General features: G+C 36.8%; 2 protein-coding genes across 2 annotated transcripts; one reads left to right on the top strand and one right to left on the bottom strand.

Annotated features, from left to right (window-relative positions):
- Nucleotides 1-513: 513 nt before the first annotated feature.
- LOC111025081 (DUF21 domain-containing protein At2g14520) lies at nt 514-6,087 on the bottom strand. Its single transcript, XM_022302940.2, has 11 exons — nt 5,674-6,087; nt 3,838-3,914; nt 3,675-3,758; nt 3,298-3,411; nt 3,123-3,209; nt 2,756-2,895; nt 2,574-2,661; nt 1,628-1,701; nt 1,399-1,538; nt 1,021-1,295; nt 514-947 (listed from the first exon to the last, which is right to left on the bottom strand). Exons 1-11 carry the CDS (start codon nt 5,849-5,851, stop codon nt 903-905), a joined length of 1,302 nt encoding a protein of 433 aa, XP_022158632.1. The 5' UTR covers nt 5,852-6,087; the 3' UTR covers nt 514-902.
- Nucleotides 6,088-9,320: 3,233 nt separating this feature from the next.
- LOC111014147 (uncharacterized) lies at nt 9,321-10,118 on the top strand. Its single transcript, XM_088122543.1, has one exon. The coding sequence runs from the start codon at nt 9,321-9,323 to the stop codon at nt 10,116-10,118; it is 798 nt and encodes a 265-aa protein (XP_087978669.1).
- The last annotated feature ends 10,890 nt before the right edge of the window (nt 10,119-21,008 follow it).

Raw genomic sequence — 21,008 nt, 5'->3', positions numbered from 1 at the left:
TCTTAATATTCAATATATGTTTTTTTTTTCTTTTTAGAGATTAAAAAATACGGAGTGGAAATTACACCTTCAACTTTAAGTGGACGGAGGAGTGATCTTTAGAAGTCCCAACACCGAAAACCAACTCATTTCCTCAAATCCAACTCAAAGTCCTAATATAATCAATCGATTTCGCACCTCTTACACTAAACATCAACTTATTACTTCAAAGGCCAACATGAGCTATCATTAACGGGTAAAGACATATATATTAGACCAAAAGATCAAAAATTCAAACCTCTACTTTCACATGTTAGAACCTTAAGAAAATAAAAAACAAATCAATGGAAAAAAACTACTGCATCACATCTGAACAAAATTTGCCATACAAGGAAACTGTTAATCTCCCTGTATGGTTGGTGAGATTTAACCAAACAATAGGTCGTGTAATGAAACTTTTAAAATCATAAAGACCCATACCGAAGAGAGAGAGAGAGAGATTGCAGTACTTGCTGGAACCTTTACACCACAAGAGAGAGAAGAACAAACATATGCAAGTACTTTTCAAAAAGAGAGAGAGATTGCAGTACCTTTACACAATTTATAGACACGTAACGGCTCGAACATGGATCGTGGGTATCAACACCCAAGCCTCTTGCCATTGTGCTAACACCCAGGGGTGCAGTATCTTTACACAATTTGTTTCCCTTTTCTTCCTACTTTGGGATTGTCTTTTCGACTCTTAAACATCTGATCTAACATACTCATTTTCTCACTTACATGCTTCTTAACACCCTTCAAAAGCTTCAATATGCATTTTGTGGGTTCCAAAATCTATTAAGAACATCAACAAATTTAACAAATATTTTCGTCATTATCTACGTATAGTCGTCTATAAGGAGCCATTCTTTGACTAACCACTATCATGAGTCCTCAAAATGATGATCGGTTTCATCGAAGATCTCCTCCTGTGGAAATATATGTCAAAACTAAATAACCATCCCCTTCTATTTTCTAAAAAATGAACAATTGTTTATGTACCTGCAAAAGTTCTTCGATGACATCTTCCATTGTTATGACACCGACAGCTTCTTCTTCCTCGGCGAGTTTAGGAAGAGCACCTCCATCTATCTGCAGGATATCAGAGTACATGTCTTTTGTCCACTTCTTGCTTCTAGAGCCGCCACTCCTGTATGAATTATTTGAGGTGGGAAAGCTTCTCCACTTCTGAAGTGGCCTCATGTTCTTCAAGGTTTTTTCTTGTGGGGGCTGCTGCTTTTCACCATCCACATCAATTCTAACATCTCTCTGGGAATCTAGTTTGAGAGAGTATTTTAATTAATGTAATACCATCTAAACCAGAATCTGGAATCCAAAAACAGGCTAATTTGTGTATAACAATCACAAAGAGATACATACCATCGTCTGGTTTGTCCGGTTTGTCAGCATCAGCAGGTTTCTCGTTCATTTTGTTGCACTGTTTGACAACAATCGCCATGTGGCTATGACCTTTCTGGAACTCATTCAGAATGTCATATAATGGCATAGTTTCGGGAACTCTGTAACAAAATTATCTAACATCAGGGTGACACTAGAATTTGAACTGTCGATTTAATACAAATACATCATTTTTCTGTCACCAATTTACCTTGGAATCCTTCGAATGGTGACATTCTTCACTGGAACTTTGTCATCTGGGTGGATTGTAAGCAAATTTTTAACCTAATACATAAACCCAAAGTGGGTATTAAAAGAAAAGGAGAAATTATCTTTTGCAAGGGAGGATAGTTCCACTAAGTTACATGGAACAGTTGTAGATTACAGATAATGGGTGAATGACAGAGAGAGAAATTCTCCAAAGCGTGTGGTTCTTCGGTATAGAAAAATGGGGGTAAAGCCTGCAGTTTTGCATGGAAGTGAATAGGAAAAAAGGACATCCTGGAAATCCAAAGATGACTCGCCGAGGCTCTGTAACCAGTCTTAAATTTGTTGGATATAGAATCATGTTCGGCTGTTGTCACTGTTGATCTCTGAATGGGATACTAATTACTTTAAAACATAAAAAAAAATGAACGGTAAGTAGCTTTTAATTTCATGTACATAAACATGAAATACTAATCATGATCATCTCTCATTAGACTAGCTTTTAATTTCATAGTCTATCCAAAATCACCTTCCTTATTAAGAAGAGAGAGAGAGGGGGGGGGGGGGGAGAGAGAGAGAAGTCTATAACAAATCCAATTACTCCATGTCCAAATAAAGTATATAAAATGACAACCAATAATAGAAGAAGAAATTGCCTGCTCTAAAAGAGGCATCTAGGAAGATCAGGTGAAAATCACAAAATTTATTGTATAGAGTGTTGTTTGATGCTAAAAGAGAATGAAAGTTATGTTTTCCACACACAAATAATGGATATTTGAACAGGATACAAGAGATAAAAAAAATAAAAAAAATAAATATGAACTTGAGTATGTGCCCTTTATGGTAAGAAATTGTCAGAAAAGGGAAATTTCACAGTATAAAAAAAGATTATACAATCTTATCAGGAAATGTTTCATAGAGTACAGAGTAGAGATGATTAACAAGTTTACCAGGATAAGACCAATGATGTTGGTTTTTTCTTCATAATAAACTGGCACCCTGCTATGCCCTTTCTCCAGGACAAGACTCATCAGATTCCTGTGCCATTATAAAAAGCATTTCAGAAACTATAAATTGGAATTAGCGAATTATGGTGACCTATATATTGTCTAATTCTCAACATTTATATGACCTATCGAGCTTTGCATTAATGTCAATAGAAAAAGTTTCAGATATAGGAGTCATGGCATCACTAGCTGTCTTCTCAGTCAGTTCAAGTGCTCCAGCAATTATAGTGGTTTCATCATGTGTCAGTTCTCCACCCTTTCCAGCCTGTTACAAGTTAACCTCAGGCATAAAGTAAATACAATAATGGGAGCAGAAAAGAGAAACAAAGAAGTTCAGTAAGAAAGGAAGAAAGAACTTGTTAGTAATATGATGTAAAGTTCGTCTACCAAAGATTTTAAATAAACATAGCAATACACACACATACATGTAGTAAAATCTTACAAGAATTGAATAAAAAACGTGTTCGTATAGGTACTAGACCCCGTATATACCTCATTACCATGCAAATTTACAAGTGTTTTCAGCTCAGCTCTTCGGAAAAGAGCTACACGTCCATGGCCCAGTAGAAAGTCTAGCAGCTGGGAATCATGTTGAGCATAAATAATTAAGGAACCATTTTGAACAATAATGTAGGAAAATTTAATAACCGAAATCCTCAATGTCTACCTTGCTGATTGGATATGCAACAGGGAAGCAAACCCAGACAAGAACACGGACAAAAGGAGCAACTGTTGATCCGATTGCCAAACCATACCGAGAGCAAACAGATTGTGGTATAATCTGTACAAAAAGTAAATAGATTTTCAAACATAATATTTGGTGACAGCTGAAAAATGTAAACTGAGGTACTAATACAGCCAAGAATAGCAACTGTGCGAGCAGACAACTCTGCTTAATTGTCTACAGGATGCAACAATGACACAGTTGCAGATCCATAATGCAGGCCGATCCTCGACCTTAGTGAGCTTTCAAATATTCATTGAAATTTTAAAAAAAAATTAAAAAATATTCCAAACTTGCTTAAACTAGATAATCCCTCTAACCTCGCCAAAAAGAAGAATCAATGTCACCGAGATTAGAATAGCACCCCAAGCTGTAACCAGACCGTCAAGAAAAATAGGAAGTGCCTGCACGAACAATTTTCCTGAATTTACTGTATGTGGTCAACCTACTTCACACTTATTCGCTATCTCAAATAAAATGTACCTCCATGGCTGCCGCATTGCAGATCAGTAGGGTGCAAAGCAATAAATGCTGGTTTTTGACAACTGGCAATATCTTTGCTGTTACAGACCCAAATAGATTATTATGGAGAGGTTTTAATCACAATACCACAGACACATTGAAGTTTAAAAGGATAAGCATTATGAAAATTATGGGGTCATCAGAAGTACAGAGAAGTAAAAGTTGCCTTCCTCTGAACCTTAATTCAGAAAAAAATAGATTTTTTAAATTTTTTCCTTGAATCTAGTAAATATTTCTTGTGTATGCAGATGTTATATATAAGCAATGTCTATTTACTTCTGAAAATTGAACCCGTATTTTTTTGCCTAGTTATTCTTCAGTGTTTTGCTTCTGCATGGAGTTATCTCCTTGTAAATCATTCGGTGATAAATAAACCAAAACATAAAATGACAAAGTATCAGATTCTTATTTTCAAGAGCGTGATATTTCTAGAGTAAAAAACTGCAAAAGAGGAAAAAATATATATTGTTATGCTTTTTAATCTTCAAATAAATATACGATTTTGACAAGCTGGGTAAAAACTTAAAAGAATGAATTCATATCCACTTTGACGTTTAAGTAAAGTGAACCAAGTAGGCATTCTTAGTACAGAGACTTCTGAATCCAATTAATGACAATTATGTTTCTCAGATAAGATTACCAGTCAAGCACCAAAAATATCTGGAGAAACTTCCCTAGAATTTATATTTAATTTTCAATAATGTCGATACAAGTGGAAGAAGCAAACTATCTCTAAAAATCATATGCTGAGATTTCTTACCAAAGAAAATATGAGTTGACACACTGCAATGTAAATTTTTTCTAGGGTAACCAGACACTTCATTGACTTCAAGTTATAGCTATTTTAGAGCTATTAACTCGACATTTCAATGTCGATCTAAGCATGGTTTACTTGGTTAGACGTCTACGGCCTCCCTTTACAGGTGTGAGGTTCAAATCCCCATTCCTCCCCTGATTTGTAACGTACTATTATCAAAGAATAAAAACTCGCATTTCAATAACTTTAGCCAGATATAACATTAGAAAGACTTTCAGAAACAAAAAGAAGAAAGTCCCTTGCACGCTGGGTTCTAAGATCTTCCAAAGTCACCACCATCCCAGACCAGTAAATACCTTACCAGCCACAGTTTGAAACTGTTACATTTTGTCCATTTATACATCCTTATAAAGAGGACTGCGGGCTAGATAGAACACTGAAAAAACGTCAAATTAAACCTTTCTTTGACACACCCAAAATCCTCATGTAAAGGAAATGGGGACAAAAATTCAGAGCCAAAGCAAAACAATATAAAATACCCAATTCCTTCTGGCCTCAAGCGAGCATTAGAAAATGAATTTCCTCTAAGATCATTATATATTAATGCCACCGCCTTGCACGATACATCAAGAGACATGGATGGCAACAATTTTATTTTCATCACATTAAATCGAAGCTCCAATCAGATGCTCCCCCAAAAATGATTCGACCCTTATATTCCAATGAAAAGAGAAACAAAAACAGGGGAAAGTCCACACCCAACACAAGACACCACCATATCATATCACCATGAAAATAAATTGATTCTTGAGAAACATGAGGCGGTTAGGAACATAGAAAAATCAATATAATATATATATAGTCAGTAAAAGGAATCAAAAGCAAAGCTGAAGACTGGAGAGACATATTGAAACGGCCCCACGCAATAAATCCTGTAACCTATTCCCACCTCACATTTCCCAGATCGATTAACCAACAAAAGCCCAGTAAGGAAGAATGAAAATGGTAAAGGAAAAACGAGAGAGAAGAGAAACAAGTACCGGCATACTTGCGATCCTTGGGAGTCCCGGACTTCGCAAGAACTTCGAGATCGACGAGACTCATGGACATGAGGCCGAGGGTGAGGCCGGACATCAAGCCGGCGAAGATCACCAAGAGCACGATTATGACGATGTGGATGAAGAAATTGGTCTCGCAGCATCTGTATTCGACGGCCATTCAATCCAGAGCAAGCTCCGGCCACCGGGAACAGAAGGGGCTCTGTTTTGGGTCGAATTCTGCGGAATTCAGAGGTCCGGCGAGGTGGGTTTGTGGAGAAAGTTCATTTTCCGAAACATTTGCAAAGAAAAAAGGGGGGAGAGAGGAGATTATATAGGGTGGTGCTGCAATGAGAGAAGAGAGAGAGAGAATATACGTCTTTGGGAGTGAACGTGTACACAGAACAGAAGAAGAAGATGATGGATGGGCGAAGCGGCTAAGTACGGGAAAATTAATTGGGACCTAACAGGAATCAAAATATTAAATTGTTCTTCCATTTTCCATTTTCTCTCAATTTTCAATTCAACTTCTCTTTGTTTTCTTTCTTTTAAATGCTAATTTGATCTATATAATTTTCTATTTTAGTTCTTTTTTTTGTACTATTAGCTTATTTATTTTAGTCTATTTATCTTTGAAACGTTTGTTTTAGTTGGTGTACTTTTAAAAGTAATCGTTTCAATCTTTATTTACAAAATTTTGACATAAATTTGTATATACAATGAAAATGGCTTAATGCAAATTTGTGGTTTTTGTGGTTGCATTTTGAGAAGTTTAGCCAGTGCATTGTAAAAATTTGGTGGATCTAAATTAGATAAAAATGAAAGTGAATGGACCAGAGTGTGGTCGTTTTTAAGAAGGTACAAGAATCTCGAAAGTATGAGGACTAAAATGAATAAAGTGTATAAATCAAAATGAGCGTTTTGAAAATACTGCGACTAAAATGAACCAAAGACGAAAGTACCATAACTAAAATAATATTTAAATTTTTTTTTATTTATTTTTAGGTTTAACTATAAGTTCGGGTGTGAAATTTTAGAATGGTTTTTTTTCGTTCAATGAGATGGGAGATCGAATGTTTGAGATGGTAACATGTGTTTTATCACATTGATAAAATTTTCTTCAAATTTTTATTAATAAATTATATTTGTTTACTTCATTAATTTTATGTCTAATAGGTGATTATCATTTATAAGCATAAGATTGAACCATCAACAATTATATAATAATAGATGATTTATCTATGAATCTATATCTTGAGTTGACCCTATCATATAAAGGTTAAAGATAAAAATCTATTAGGCTTAATTTTTAATTACTATTAAATTATGTTCCTATCGACTATGGAAAAACTTTTAATATACAGGAATTAAATAAATCAAGTTCAAATCTCCACAATGAAATTTTAATTATAAATACTATTATCACTCCCATTAATCATCATGACTCCTACGTCCCTACTAAACATTTCAAAAATATATGAATCAAAACAAAATAATTGGAATAATTCAACCAACATAATAATTTTTAAACAGATAAATTATTTGAAGAGAACTTCATTATTTACTTTATATTCAACTTGATTTGATTTTAAAATTTTAATTTCATTAAGTTGAATCGATAAACAAAATAAAAATAAAAACATTAATTTACACTTCTTTCGGGTTAATGAATCTTTTTATATAGATTTATTAGATGCGGGCATTTTTGCTGTTAACAAAATTGATTTTTTTTTAGGAAAAGGATTGATTTTGTTGAGGGTTGGTTTTTAAAGTTTTATTAATTTTCGTTAGTTAATAAATTCGACGTTAATATAAAGGATGAAGCTAGATTTTTATTATATCGTAAAAATATTAATGACATTGTTATGCAATGGAAACCGAAAGTCGAGGTACAGGTGAAGATCGGAAGGAAGCCACTGGGCTGCGATGGGCTCGGTCCCGACCCGGGGCTCGGTCCCGACCCGTGGCTCGGCCCCGACCCGAGGCTCGGTCCAGACCCGTGGCACGGCCCACGGCCCTCCAGCGGCCCTTCGTCTTCGATCCACGGTTTCGCCCAGGCCCGCCAACGAAATTAGGGTTAGCTACCTATGGAATGTTTTGGAACAACCTGGCGACTATAAGTAGCGATCCAGCCTTAGAGGTAAGGGCATCTAAAACTAGCTACATTTCACATTATCCTCCTGCTAACTTAAGCATCGGAGCCCGTGTGACTAGTGTCGCACCGGTTTAGCTCATCTGGTTTTGCAGGGACTAGTCCCGGATCAACAAGTTTGGTAGGTGCGAGGAGGAGAACCGGAGGACCAAAATCCACGCATCAACAATTGGCTCCGTCTGTGGGGACGACTTAAAGCATCTAGTTGAGCAACATGACACTAGAGAGGAGTCCACGACGCTCTGATGATGACTGCTCTGCCAAGAGGAGGCTGAACTTGGGCGACCCCCAGGTTGGAGGACCCGAGGATGGGACCAGCCAGCCAAACCAAGAGCGTCGGGAGGGGTTGCCCGAGGTGCAGGCATTAACGACCCCTGAGCCATTCCAAAAGCAGTTCGCGGTCTTGGAAGACAAGGTAGAGGGCATGCTTCAACGCATGACCCAAGTCCTTCGACAATTCGAGCGACAGGAGTCCGACGAAGTGCCCCTTGTCAGAGACCCGAAAAAGGGGAAGGGCCCAGCGGAAAGCGATACCGAGGAGTCAACGAACAGTGTAGGGAGCAAGTTGCGGATAGGTGGAAATACTAGGCGACGAACCCGAATTTTCGACCCTCGAAAGACGAAAAAGCAACATAAATCCCCGGCACCAAATGGGGGCAAGAGCGACCATGATGACAGAAACGCTGACTCACCGGCAGATCGGCCAGAGTCCTCGGAGAAGCGACATAGCCACAAGGAGAAGGGATTCGACCTCGAAGAACTACTGGATCAAGCTGACTCACCGTTCACGGAGGAAATCATGAGAGAAAAGGTCCCTCCAAAATTCAAGCTACCCACGGTGAAGCAATTCGACGGGACGACCGACCCAGTGGACCATCTAGATGCTTATCGGGAATGGATGGATATCTACGGAGTGTCGGAAGTGGTCAGGTGCCGGGTATTCTCGACTACTTTAAACGGATCGGCCAGAATGTGGTTTCGACAATTAAAACGAGGGTCGATCTCGAGTTTCAAGAGCTTGGCCAGAGCATTCGTGACCCAGTTTGTAGGGGGGCGGTGTCGGAGCCGACCCGTGGCTTATCTCTTAACCATTAAGCAGAGGACGACAGAGAGTCTACGCGACTATGTAGCCCGGTTCAACGAGGAGAAGCTGCAGGTAGAAGGCCTTACAGACGCTGTATCTCTGCTGGCCTTCATGTCCGACATCAGGGATGAACATTTGTCATTCTCGTTCGGAAAGAGAACACCGAACACCTTCTCGGAGGCGCTGAGCCGAGCTCAGAGGTACATGAGCGCTGGTGAGTTCTTTTACTCAAAAAGGGAACCTGACGGAAAGTGAACTGACCCAAAGAGGGAGAGGTCGGGAGATAAACCGCAGGGGTCGGGAGATAAACCGCAGGGGTCGAGATGGGAGAAGAGGGATCGGAGTAGCCAGAAAGATCCACCCCGAAAATTTGTAAAGTATACCCCGACCACCGTTCCAATCGAGCAAGTGCTGATGGAGATCAAAGACCAAAGGTTGCTTAAATGGCCGGAGAGGATGAAGGCCCCGTCAGCTAAGCGCAGCAAAGGCAGGTATTGTCTTTTCCACAGGGATCACGGCCATGCAACTCAGGATTGTTTTGATCTCAAGGAAGAGGTGGAAGGACTAATCCGAAGGGGCTACCTCAAGGAGTATGTAGAGGAACCTAAAGCGACCCAGAACGGCGAAAGCGACAAGTCTCCCACAAGAGAGATTCGAACTATAATGGGGGGCCCCATAGAAAGAGAATCCGGGAGAAAAAGGAAAGCAGATGTGCATGAAGCTAGGACGAGTCGCGAGCAAAATGAGGTCTACCACGCGTATACTACAAACCGGCCGGTGACAATTGAATTTTCGGAAGACGAAGCAACTCACCTCCTTCACCCTCATAATGATGCACTTGTTATCACGTTGAAGATAGCAAATGTTAAAGTACATCGAGTCTTGGTGGATGGGGGCAGCTCGGCGGATATCCTCTCCTGGACAGCCTATAAAGCTATGGATCTAGGAGAAAAGGTGCTCAAGAGTAGTTCGGCACCACTGGTAGGATTTGGGGGAGAACGGGTCATCCCCGTAGGGAGGATAGAGTTGCCAGTAACATTCGGAAGTGGGCCGAAGAGTGTCACCAAGATGGTGGACTTTTTGGTCGTTAACTACACATCCTCCTACAACGCAATAATGGGAAGACCGACGATTCATATGCTCAGAGCAAATACCATCCACATATCACCAATCCATGAAGTTCCCAACACCGGGTGGGGTAGGAGAAATTAAAAGAGAACAACGAGTGTCACGGGAATGCTACTATACCTCAATGAGGGACAACGACAGAACTTCTACTAAGAGGGGCTGTTGACCTTTTATTTCTTCCTTCAAATATGGTTGTTTTCTACTTTTAACAAGATTTCTAATTATAATTCCTTGTGTTCAATAAAGTACCCATTTGTTTGATTCTCTGTCAACTGTATCTCTTAAATCCAAAACGAGATACCAAGAGACTTTTTGATAAAATACTTTGTCTCGTCTACAAGCGTACTCTCAAAGGATATCGACAATACAATTGAGAGTAGGGGGCAACAGGTACCGACTACGGCTACTCAACGACGTAAGCTTGGTAAATTCAATCCTACACGGTGACGGTAAAACTAGCTATACAGAGCAGGCCGAGCAGGGCTCGGGGCCGACCACTGCTCGGGTCCGACCACTGTTGGCGTCGACCAAGTGCGAACAGGCACAGATCTACATTAGTCGGCAGTTTTACGAGATAGCCTATGTTTGTTAATAGGTCTTATTTTCGACTAAACACGGCTCGTGGACCGACCACTGCTCGGGTCCGACCATCACTCGACGCCGATCATGTGCGACGAAGCATGAATCTACTTTAATCGACATGTTTGGAAAGAACAATTAAACAATCTCAACACGGCCAAACCAGAAGCGGGTCAATTGGCCTAGCACGGTTAAAACATGAGATGGAGTAAAAATACAAAAAGCAACAGCGGGTGTAAAACCATTGGCTATGACCAACGAGTTAGAAACCTACGAAAAGAAAGCAACAAAACTCCATCAGGGTTAGAGTCGTAAGGCAGTAAGTGACTGGTAAGAGGGTTAATTGATGATTCCAAAGAAAAGAATACAAGCAACATAGTGATAAAGCACGTAAAAGTCAACCGTAAGAACTACTCGCTCAAGCTACCCTATTACTCGTCGTCGTCGTCGTCCATGTCATCAGGAGCGTCACGCTCGGCCCTAAAATGCTTCGGGAGGAAGGAAAAGTCAATGTCAGGGTGTTGAGTAGAAACCTGACGGAGAGACCAGGAAACACCGCACTCCATGACAGAGTTTTGCAAGTCAACATACTCCTGAGTTTTCTTGAATTCCCTGGCCAAGAACTCAGAATTAGAGAGTCGAGCGTTGACCTCGTCAAGTCTCCTCTGCAGGTTAGCTAGCTCGTCTCGAGATTTTCTCTTCTCTGCTTCCAACTCACGTTGGGTACCCTCCAGAAGGCCGGTGGCCTGGTTGAAGGAAGAAATGGCCTGTTCCAGCTCCTCCCGAGGGGCATAGTGGCAGCGGAGGTGGTTAATTTCGTCAGCAATTCGACCCGAGAATACCACCAGACGGTTGAAAGTCTGCCAAGGATAAGATTTAACGTTAGGGGAGAATGTTATGGCAAGTACTGGAGGTTACCAAGCACTCACCTGGTGGAGATCGCTAAGGCAGGTGCTGATGCTGTGCTGAGGATTTGACAGACCAAAGTCTGACCCACTTGATGAGTCGCCGAGGCCTTGCCAGAGACTAAATGCTCTTTCCAGGTAAGCTATCTCGTCAGCATCAGAATTATATGGGCCAGAGAAAGGGAAAATTGGGACTTGAGAGGAGCTTCCTGGGTGACCTCGAGGGGAAGACGGGGTAGCTGTCCCATGAAGTCGAGCAGAGCGCCTCGGGGCTGTCGGAGGCATGGAAGATCGAGCGTGTTGTGAAGGGAGTCCCTCCTCGGTCAAATCAGTTACCTCGATATCTGAAGCCCGACTGGAACTGGCCCCCAAACCCCGGGTATTCCGGCGACGCTCTCTTTCATACAAGGAAGCACTCCGTCTCGACATGTCTACAAACAAAGATAAAGGTAAAAAGCGACGTTCATGCAAAGTGAAGAGAGGATTTCGACAAGGACCTGGAGGGTTACGCAGAAGGGCCAAGCCAAAATCCACTAGGTTTTCCTCCGTAACAAAATCTAGGCCCCAACGCTCGATATCCGGTAGCTGGATAATGGTGTGATAGAAAGTGGTTGCCTCAGCGGTGAGCTCACAGTTGCGGGAAACTGCCAACAAAAAGGAATATCAGAATTGACGTTTGCGAAAGTCCCGGCGGAGTTCGGAAGCTACTTACCCAACTCCCTACACTCGGTCGGGACAGGAAAATACAACTCTCTCTCATCATGGGCCAGCCAGTCACCGCCAACAAAGAACCATTCATTTTTCCAATGCTTCACTGAGGAGGGACCCATAACCAGAATTTGGTTCCGGGAACTAACATAAAAATGAAAGTTATCATCGGGGCTGTGTTTGAGATAATAAAGCGACATAAAATCCGCGGCTGTTAGAGGCTGCTCGCCCCCGAGGTGTGACCACAAAATAAAGCAGCTAATCAAAGTAGACCACCCGTTCGGGACGATTTGGGAAGGAGCTATTTGATTATAAGCTAAAAAGTTTTGAAGGAAAAGAGGCAATGGTAGGCGAACTCCAAATTGGAACATCGCAGCATAAAATACTACTTCACCGGGATAAGAACCGTCAATACTCTCTCCCAGGTTCGGAAGACGAAGGCTAACCGAATCCGGGATACGGTATTTCGAACGCAAGCGGCGCAGGTCCTTCGCCGTAAGAGTGGAGTTATCCATCCAAAATGGACGATAAGACTGGGACTCTTACGAAGGATGCGATGATGACCCATCATCCGAGGAAGTCCACTCGAAATCAAGGCTGGCCATATAAAAATAAAATACGACAAAGAACAGGGCAGAGAAATGAATACCTTGTTGGGAGGTTGGCAAGAATTGATGAGGATGGAGGGGTTTAAATAGCCCTCAACTCATAGCACAGTTCTCGGTCCAGAGGTCTTTACCCAGCGGGCCAAAGGGTGCTCGGCACAAGGCCCAACACTCTTGTGACTACTCGGCTCGGTACCCAACACCCTTGTAACTACTTGGCACGGTACCCAACACACTTGTGACATCTCGGCTCGGCGCCTAACACCTCGAGATCTCAAAGCATGGGTCTACTGTAGATGTGACAGTTGCATGACAGGCTGCATCGGGTCTTGCAAGGAAAAGGAAAATTGACATACACTTTCACTTTCTCGTGTCCCGTAAAGATAAGATCACTCACTGCGACAAGGGTGCCATGAGCCCCGCAATGATTCGACAATTCATTCGACTCGGGCCCATATGACAAGATAGATCACTACAAAAGCTATACTCCCAATGAGATCGAAAGCATCACATTGAGAGCAGGGGGCAACTGTTATGCAATGGAAACCGAAAGTCGAGGTACAGGTGAAGATCGGAAGGAAGCCACTGGGCTGCGATGGGCTCGGTCCCGACCCGTGGCTCGGCCCCGACCCGTGGCACGGCCCACGGCCCTCCAGCGGCCCTTCGTCTTCGATCCACAGTTTCGCCCAGGCCCGCCAACGAAATTAGGGTTAGCTACCTATGGAATGTTTTGGAACAACCTGGCGACTATAAGTAGCGATCCAGCCTTAGAGGTAAGGGCATCTAAAACTAGCTACATTTCACATTATCCTCCTGCTAACTTAAGCATCGGAGCCCGTGTGACTAGTGTCGCACCGGTTTAGCTCATCTGGTTTTGCAGGGACTAGTCCCGGATCAACAAGTTTGGTAGGTGCGAGGAGGAGAACCGGAGGACCGAAATCCACGCATCAACAGACATGTAAAAATAAAATATCAATAACATTAATGAATATTAATCATAAAAATTTTTAGTTTATTTTAAAAAATAGTGAAATACTTATTTGATTAATTTAAATAATTGTACGAATTTATTAATTTTACATTCACAAAAATTTTATCAATATTTCTACCTGCCATTTCAATAAAATTGCGACATTTAAATGTTTTAATTGAATTTGGACGTTCTTCTTTATTTTGGACTTGAATTTTTTTTCTCATTTCATTTGTAATCTTAGGTTTAAATATCTGTAATTTGTACTTTTGGTTCATTTCAATTATGTATTTTCAACTAAATATTGTTGGATTTTTCAAAGTGCGAAAAAAAGTGAAATTTGAAATATTGATAAACAGTTCAATATATATACAAATTTAATATCCGGAAATTAAATTTGTAAGTTTTAATTCACATATACATTGTGAATTTTGTTTCATTTTGTTTATCAATTGTTTATTTATTTCTTTAGTTGTTATTTTTCTTCATTTTACTAAAAATGAAGTTATAGGTTTAAATAAGGAGTTTTTTCTTTTATTTTGTTAAAGTTACAGAGTTACATATTTATAACTTTATATGTGTTAAAAACTTGTGAGATGTTAATTGTTTTGGACATTGTTTTGCTTCATTTTGAGATATCCAAGCATACCTCAAGTGTCTAAGAGTTCTGCCAGATCTGAGTAGTTCGAGGTTGCAGTTCTACCGAAGTTAGTTGTTGTATCCTGCTATCGCTGTAGTCTGCTAGCAATTTGTGTAGAGCGAATAATTGTCTTCAGGTCAGCGCTATTGAAGCATGCCTCGACTATTTTATCAAGTTTTGGTGTTCATCAAGTTGTTCAAATTTATATCATTTGTAGCCAGTTACGTTGTAATCTGTTTGTCAGTACTACACAGTTCATATATACATTGTATTTTTACCCAACAAATATAAGTACTTTGGACTTTGGTTCATTTCAATGATGTATTTTCAACTTTATTTAAATTCCTGGATTTTCAAAACTTCTATTTTTAACTCCTACAAGTGACAATTTTGCTCCCTTTATTTTCATTCACATCTCAATTATTTCGATCATGATTTTAGCCTGACATTTCACTAACTAAATTTTTTTCGAAATATAATATTAAATTTGTATTAAAAAATTTTAATTTGGTATAACATTTGTGTTAAAATTTTGAAAGTATGAACCAAATCGGTCATATTTTTTAAGGACAACGACCAAAATAAACACTTTGAAAGTACAATGACAAAAAATGACCAAAACAAATAGAACTACAAGACCAAAATGAATGTTTTGAAAGTATATGGATGAAAATGAACCAAAGTAAAAAATACAAGAACCAAAATAGTATATAAATTGTTTACTCACCCTTTTGAGTTCATAGACAAATTAAAAAAAAAAGGTTTAAAAAATAATTACTTTTTTAGTTTTCAGAGCAATGCCTTAAAATGTATAAGCTTAAAATGAAAACCAAAAACAATATGTATAAGCTTAATTGAGTATCAGACAATGCCATAAAAATGAAATTAAAAACATTCTCTAACTAATGATAGGGGCAAAAGTGAGTTTTCCCAAAATTATTTTAAATTGCTATTTTCACACAAAGTATCAATTAGCTCTAACATTCTACTTTTAGAAAGTGGATCCTAAATTTCTTTTTATAGTTATTTTTATCTTTCTACTTGTATTATCCACATGGCATCTATGTATTATTGATAAAAGGGATAATGACAAATTTAACCTCTATTTTACAAATTATATTTTTATATATTTTTCAAATAGTTTCTTGAAATTTAAAAATCATATACTTTTTAGGATGTATGTTTTAGTTATTACGTTGGAGCAACTTTTTTTCCCCTTAATTTAGTCCCTCTTTTTTAACATTTTTCAATTTAATCTATTATTATTGGTAAATGTTAAAATTTACTAATGATTATAAATTGATGTAAATTTAGAGGATGAAATAAGTAAATCTAAGAGAGAAAAGTTTTGATCTTCTCTCCTAAATTTCTTAAAATTTGGTAGAAATTTCGAATTTTCTTGTTATGATAATTTTTTTCTTCTTTAAATTTCATCCACTAATTAAGTAAAATGACATATAAATTTATTATCAGCTAATTTTAACATTTACCAACCATGATGGATATGGATTAAATTGAAATGTGTTAAGACATAAAAGACTAAATTTAAGTTTTTTAAACAATAAGGACTAAATTGAAAAACTATCCAACTATATATTCAAAGTTATAAAAAAACAAGATTGAATTAAAACATATCTCCAGCTTTAATTTTAATAGAATCTATATATTTTTTGATCGAATGCATTTCCTATCCTATCCTATCCTCCGATTTCATTTTTTTAATTATTAATGAAATTTTCGTAATGATGAGAATGGAAGAGGTCATCCCGACTCCCCCTCCTATTATCATCTCTACTTTATATATATTTTTCTCTCTATAACATATATTTTCAACCTTATATAACTTTTTAAAAATAGAAAATTAGAAATGGTTATCTATTTTTAGTTTTTTTTAAAAACAAAAAAACAAAAATAATTATTAAACATGCATGGTTTTTATTAAAAAAAAGCAGAAAACAAAAAGAAAAAGACTAAATTAAAAATTGAAATTGTTAAACAAGCCTAAGCCTAAGTTTTCCATTTTGTGCCAATATATTTCTAATTTCAAAAAAAAAAAAAAAATCCATCCATTTAATGTTTACGTGGCACTCACAATTCACTCTAAATTTTATGGGTTCGGTTGTCAAAATTTGCCCATTCAACACGGTTCAGTTGTCATATTACACTACATTATAAAGTGTGCAATAAAAAAATTATTAAACATATAATTTAAAAAATTTAAATGAAATTTAATTAAAAAAATTTTTAGTGCGAAAAGTATGAGGTGAAGATTGTCGATTTAGTACTTTTTTTTTTCAGTACGATTTGATAAAGATTTAGGTATTGGAGATTGATAATGTAAATAAATAGAGACCAAATTTCTAAAATTTTTAATTTTTTTTTCCTTATAAAATCTAAAATTTGTAATTGAATGGAAGGAAAAATCATTTATCAACAAACCCTAATAATTTTAGGATTTCGAAACAATTTGACGCTGTGGCTGCTGGTCATCTAGTCTTGTCTGGGCACGACGTGTCGCGTCTAACTTGTACGGCTCGCCTATCCGTCATGTCGCTTTCATCATTAAATCTGGTTGGGCCCCACCAATAGTTTGGTCTGTTGGACATGTAAAGCAAAAAAGAAAATAAAAACAAAATTATTATGGTAAATTACAAACAGGTTCATGTCGTAATTCATCAAATTTCGTTAGTCAAGTCACTTTACTATTTAATGATGACGTGGCCATTACGTGTCAAATAAAACTTGGGAAAAATTTCTGGTCCTCAGAGTCCTCGGACACATGTTCTAAAAGAAATGGGAGTAGTACTAGAATTTTTCCCTAAACTTGTTACTCAAAATAAAATTGGTTGGGTCTAAAATTGGGCAAGATTCTGAGTTAAATTTTAAAAAATTTGTACGGATAAATAAGTGAAGGATATATATATAATTTTTCTTTTTAGCAAAAATAGGTGAAGGAAATTTGGAGGTGAGTTTTAGGGAAAATTTGTGAGATAGCCGGGAAAAAGTAAGGTAACCAAAATAAAAAAAAATAAAAAGTGAGAATCGACGGAAGGAAATAAATTGTACATTATCAAGGACTATAAGACACAAAATTAAAAGTTTAAATACCTATTAGATGCAATTTAAAAGTTCAATGAAAGTGTATGAACTAATTTTATAATTTAATCATATTTTATTTCTTTTAATGCATTTATTTTCTATAACAAATTTTATTTGACATCTCATAATCATGTAATCTTTAAATTATATCGTCATTATACCACATAAATACTGAACTAACAAGTGATATTAAAAGCTTAAAAACTAAATGGTTATAAATAAAGCTTAAAAACTAAGTTTGTAATTTAATCAAATTATTATTATTATTATTATTATTTTATTTGTGACCTCACTATATTATTGCTATTTTTTTTTCTTGGAGGAAATATTATTGCTAATTTATTTTCAACTGTTTAGATTGCTTTATCTCGAACTCAAAAAATTCCATGAAAAAATAGTTATATTGTTTTGAGGAAAATATAATAAAATAATTATTTTCTCAAGAAAACACAAAAATAATTATACTTTTTCATTTAACTCCTTAAATAATATAATGCATTTATTTATATGTTTGAAAAAATTGAAAACCAGACCTTGAATAAGAAATGAGTTTTTGATTAAATTTTAAAATGTTTCGTATAAATAAAAAAAAAACATAACCAAATGCTATATTTTTCGAACACTATAAATAAAAACGAGAAACTAGAAAAAAAACGTTACTAAGACAGTTTTTTGATTTCTTATTTTTAAATAATAAGTAAAAATATTATTTTTGTCCTTTTTAATTATAAAAGATATAATAAATACTAAAAAATCAATATAACATCATAGTTTAAAATATTTTATTATTTTTTTAAAAAATATTTTTAATAAAAGTTTGATACCATGATACTTGCAATAACAAGAAAAGTATATTTTTTGAAAAATAAATCGCTCGCTAATATGCACACAACCAAATAGCTAACCACGAACCATTTTTCCATTCCACAGTTATTCGGCAAATCACAGTAAATTGTTCACCCAATCATGGCTACGTCCAGGCTTATACGATGTGCGAGTTCTACCACGATTTTGGAATAATTCCATGGACATACAATTTTGTCAACAATAATCATTGTCTAGAGACTTCGACAAAAGCCACCTCCCTTCTAGGAACCTAGGAATATATGATGAAAAACCTCACCGATACTCACGAGAAATGATGGCCGACAACGCCCCACAACCCAAGATCTCGTCCCTACCTCTCTGCCAATACACTATTGCTCACACCTCTAGGTTTTGCCACTTGCCCGCCGCTCAAAGTTTGTGCAACAACACAACCAAAAATCCAAAGCGAAAATAAGGTTTATAAAGAAAATACGTCTTGGCGTTGAGACATTGTCGATAGCATTTCAACCCTACAACACAAAAATAAACAGTTGCGGCCCTTCACCTTTTCTTTGATTTTGCGAGCTCCAAGACATTATGTACCACATCTCAACACTGTCCTCTCATCAGCAAGCTTTACAGCAATCTTTTCTATTCCTCTTCTCTCCATCCTCCATTGTTTCTTTACCTAGTAAGAAGAAACATATCTATGTAAATTTATAATTAAAAAAAGAAAACCAAAAACAGATCTACTTAAAAGAAGGAATAATTTTCAAGTCTTTAAACAAAGGTCTAAAATGTTCATGTCTCTGTCTCTATACGACGTGTGATGTAATATTCTAAAAATAAAATTAAGATAAATTATTGTAAAAATAATAGCTAATGTTTTTTTTCTAAAAAGCATAAATATATATATATATATATATATATATATATATATAAACAAAATAAAACGAATTAACATGGGTCTAAGCAGGCGAGTGCTATATTTAGTCCATCAAAGTTTTGGTAAATTTGGATCATTATTAATTTAAACATGTTTATTATTGAATTCATTTGTGTTAGAAAAACCAAAGATAAATATAAGATTGGTTTTTTTTTTTAATAAATCACAAATTTAACCCTTAATCTTTTAATTTTGTGTGTGATAAATCTGTAAATTTTTAAAAATGTCTTTTAAGTCGAGGATTTATTAGGCACAAAATTTAAAGTCCAAAAACTTATTAAACACAAACTTAAAAGTTCAGAAATCAAATTTGTAATTTAACTATCATGATCATTGAACGGAATTCTCTATTATTTTGATCAAGATTCTCCGCCCACCCATATGATCATGATATCGTTATCATTGTTAAAGAAATATATCATATCATTCGCTCCGAGCAAAATGAAGAATTTTATTCTTCATCTTTTGACGTGCACGTGAAAAACATGCTTGTACTAGGTAATTTATTCGAAATTTGATCTTTTACCTTATAAGGAAGCTTCACAACTACTTTTGATATTTAAATTTATTACTATTATTTTTCCTGAAAAAATTATTACTATTATTTTTTTAGAATATAACCTTTAAATTTAATATACATGGGTTGTTTTCTTTCTTCAAATAAAATTTCATCTTCTTATAGCAAAATTTCACTAACATGTGCAAGTGGTTTCAATTTTTGTTTTTAACGTTTGAAAATTTTCAATTCCACCTTCAAATTTGTTTTAGCAGAATTTTGTACTTAAATTTAGTTAATTTCATGATTAAATTTTCGTTATTCACCTCTCTAAGTATATTACCAATGGCCAACCTGCATTTAATTGGTTGAAAATAATAATCTCCTCCACTAATTGAAATATTAAAAAAAAATGTTACACTAATCATGGATCAGGCTTTTCTTATGGAAAGCTTTAAATGATTTTCTTCCTACTATGGAGATTTTATGTAGGAAGGATTTGGATGTGTTACCTTATCGTCCTTGTTGCTCTTCAAAGGTTGAATAGATTATCCATTCTCTATTCGATTGTAAGCAAGCCCAATCCCTTTGGCTTCGAATCCTTTCCTCGGCCCCTACTCCCATCCATTCTCGTATTTCTTTCTTTGATCATTGGGAGAATTTGGTTTCTTATCTGCGTAAATAAGAGCTGGAACTTGCTGCAATTTTATGCTGGTCGATTTGGAATGATAAGAATAAAATAAATCAGAACCAAGCTATCCCTGAGTTAAATCAGAAGTGTGAGTGGATTAATACTTACGTGCTTTCGATCGGTCGTCAATGAAACTCTGTTCTATGTCATCAGGTTGTGGTCTCCACTGTTGGTTCCTGGCAGCCCCCCACATGTGTTAAGTTTGAACACCAATTTTTTAATCCACGATTCAAATGGGAAAATTCTCTCTGCAGCTTCTGCTCTTTCACAATTCTCTCATCCTCCTTTGTTGGTTGAGCTTCTTGCCATTCTTGAAGGGATTCATTGAGCTCTTTCGACGAGTTGCTCTCGATTACTTGTGGAATCGGATTCTCTGGAGGTAATTTCTCTCCTAAATCACCTTGTGCCGTCTCTTGGTCTTGAAGGGGTGTGGACTCACGACATCAAGCTTCTAGTGACAAATTTTGAGTTCGTTCAATTTGTACATGTTCCTCGCCATTGCAACCGCCTTGCCGATTTGCTTGCTAA

This window comes from Momordica charantia, assembly GCF_013281855.1.
Source record: "Momordica charantia cultivar OHB3-1 chromosome 4 unlocalized genomic scaffold, Mcharantia_2.0 BLBB01000004.1, whole genome shotgun sequence".
NCBI lineage: Eukaryota > Viridiplantae > Streptophyta > Magnoliopsida > Cucurbitales > Cucurbitaceae > Momordica > Momordica charantia.
Note: the sequence above shows the minus strand (reverse complement) of the source record. Positions and strands in the feature narration are given on the sequence as shown.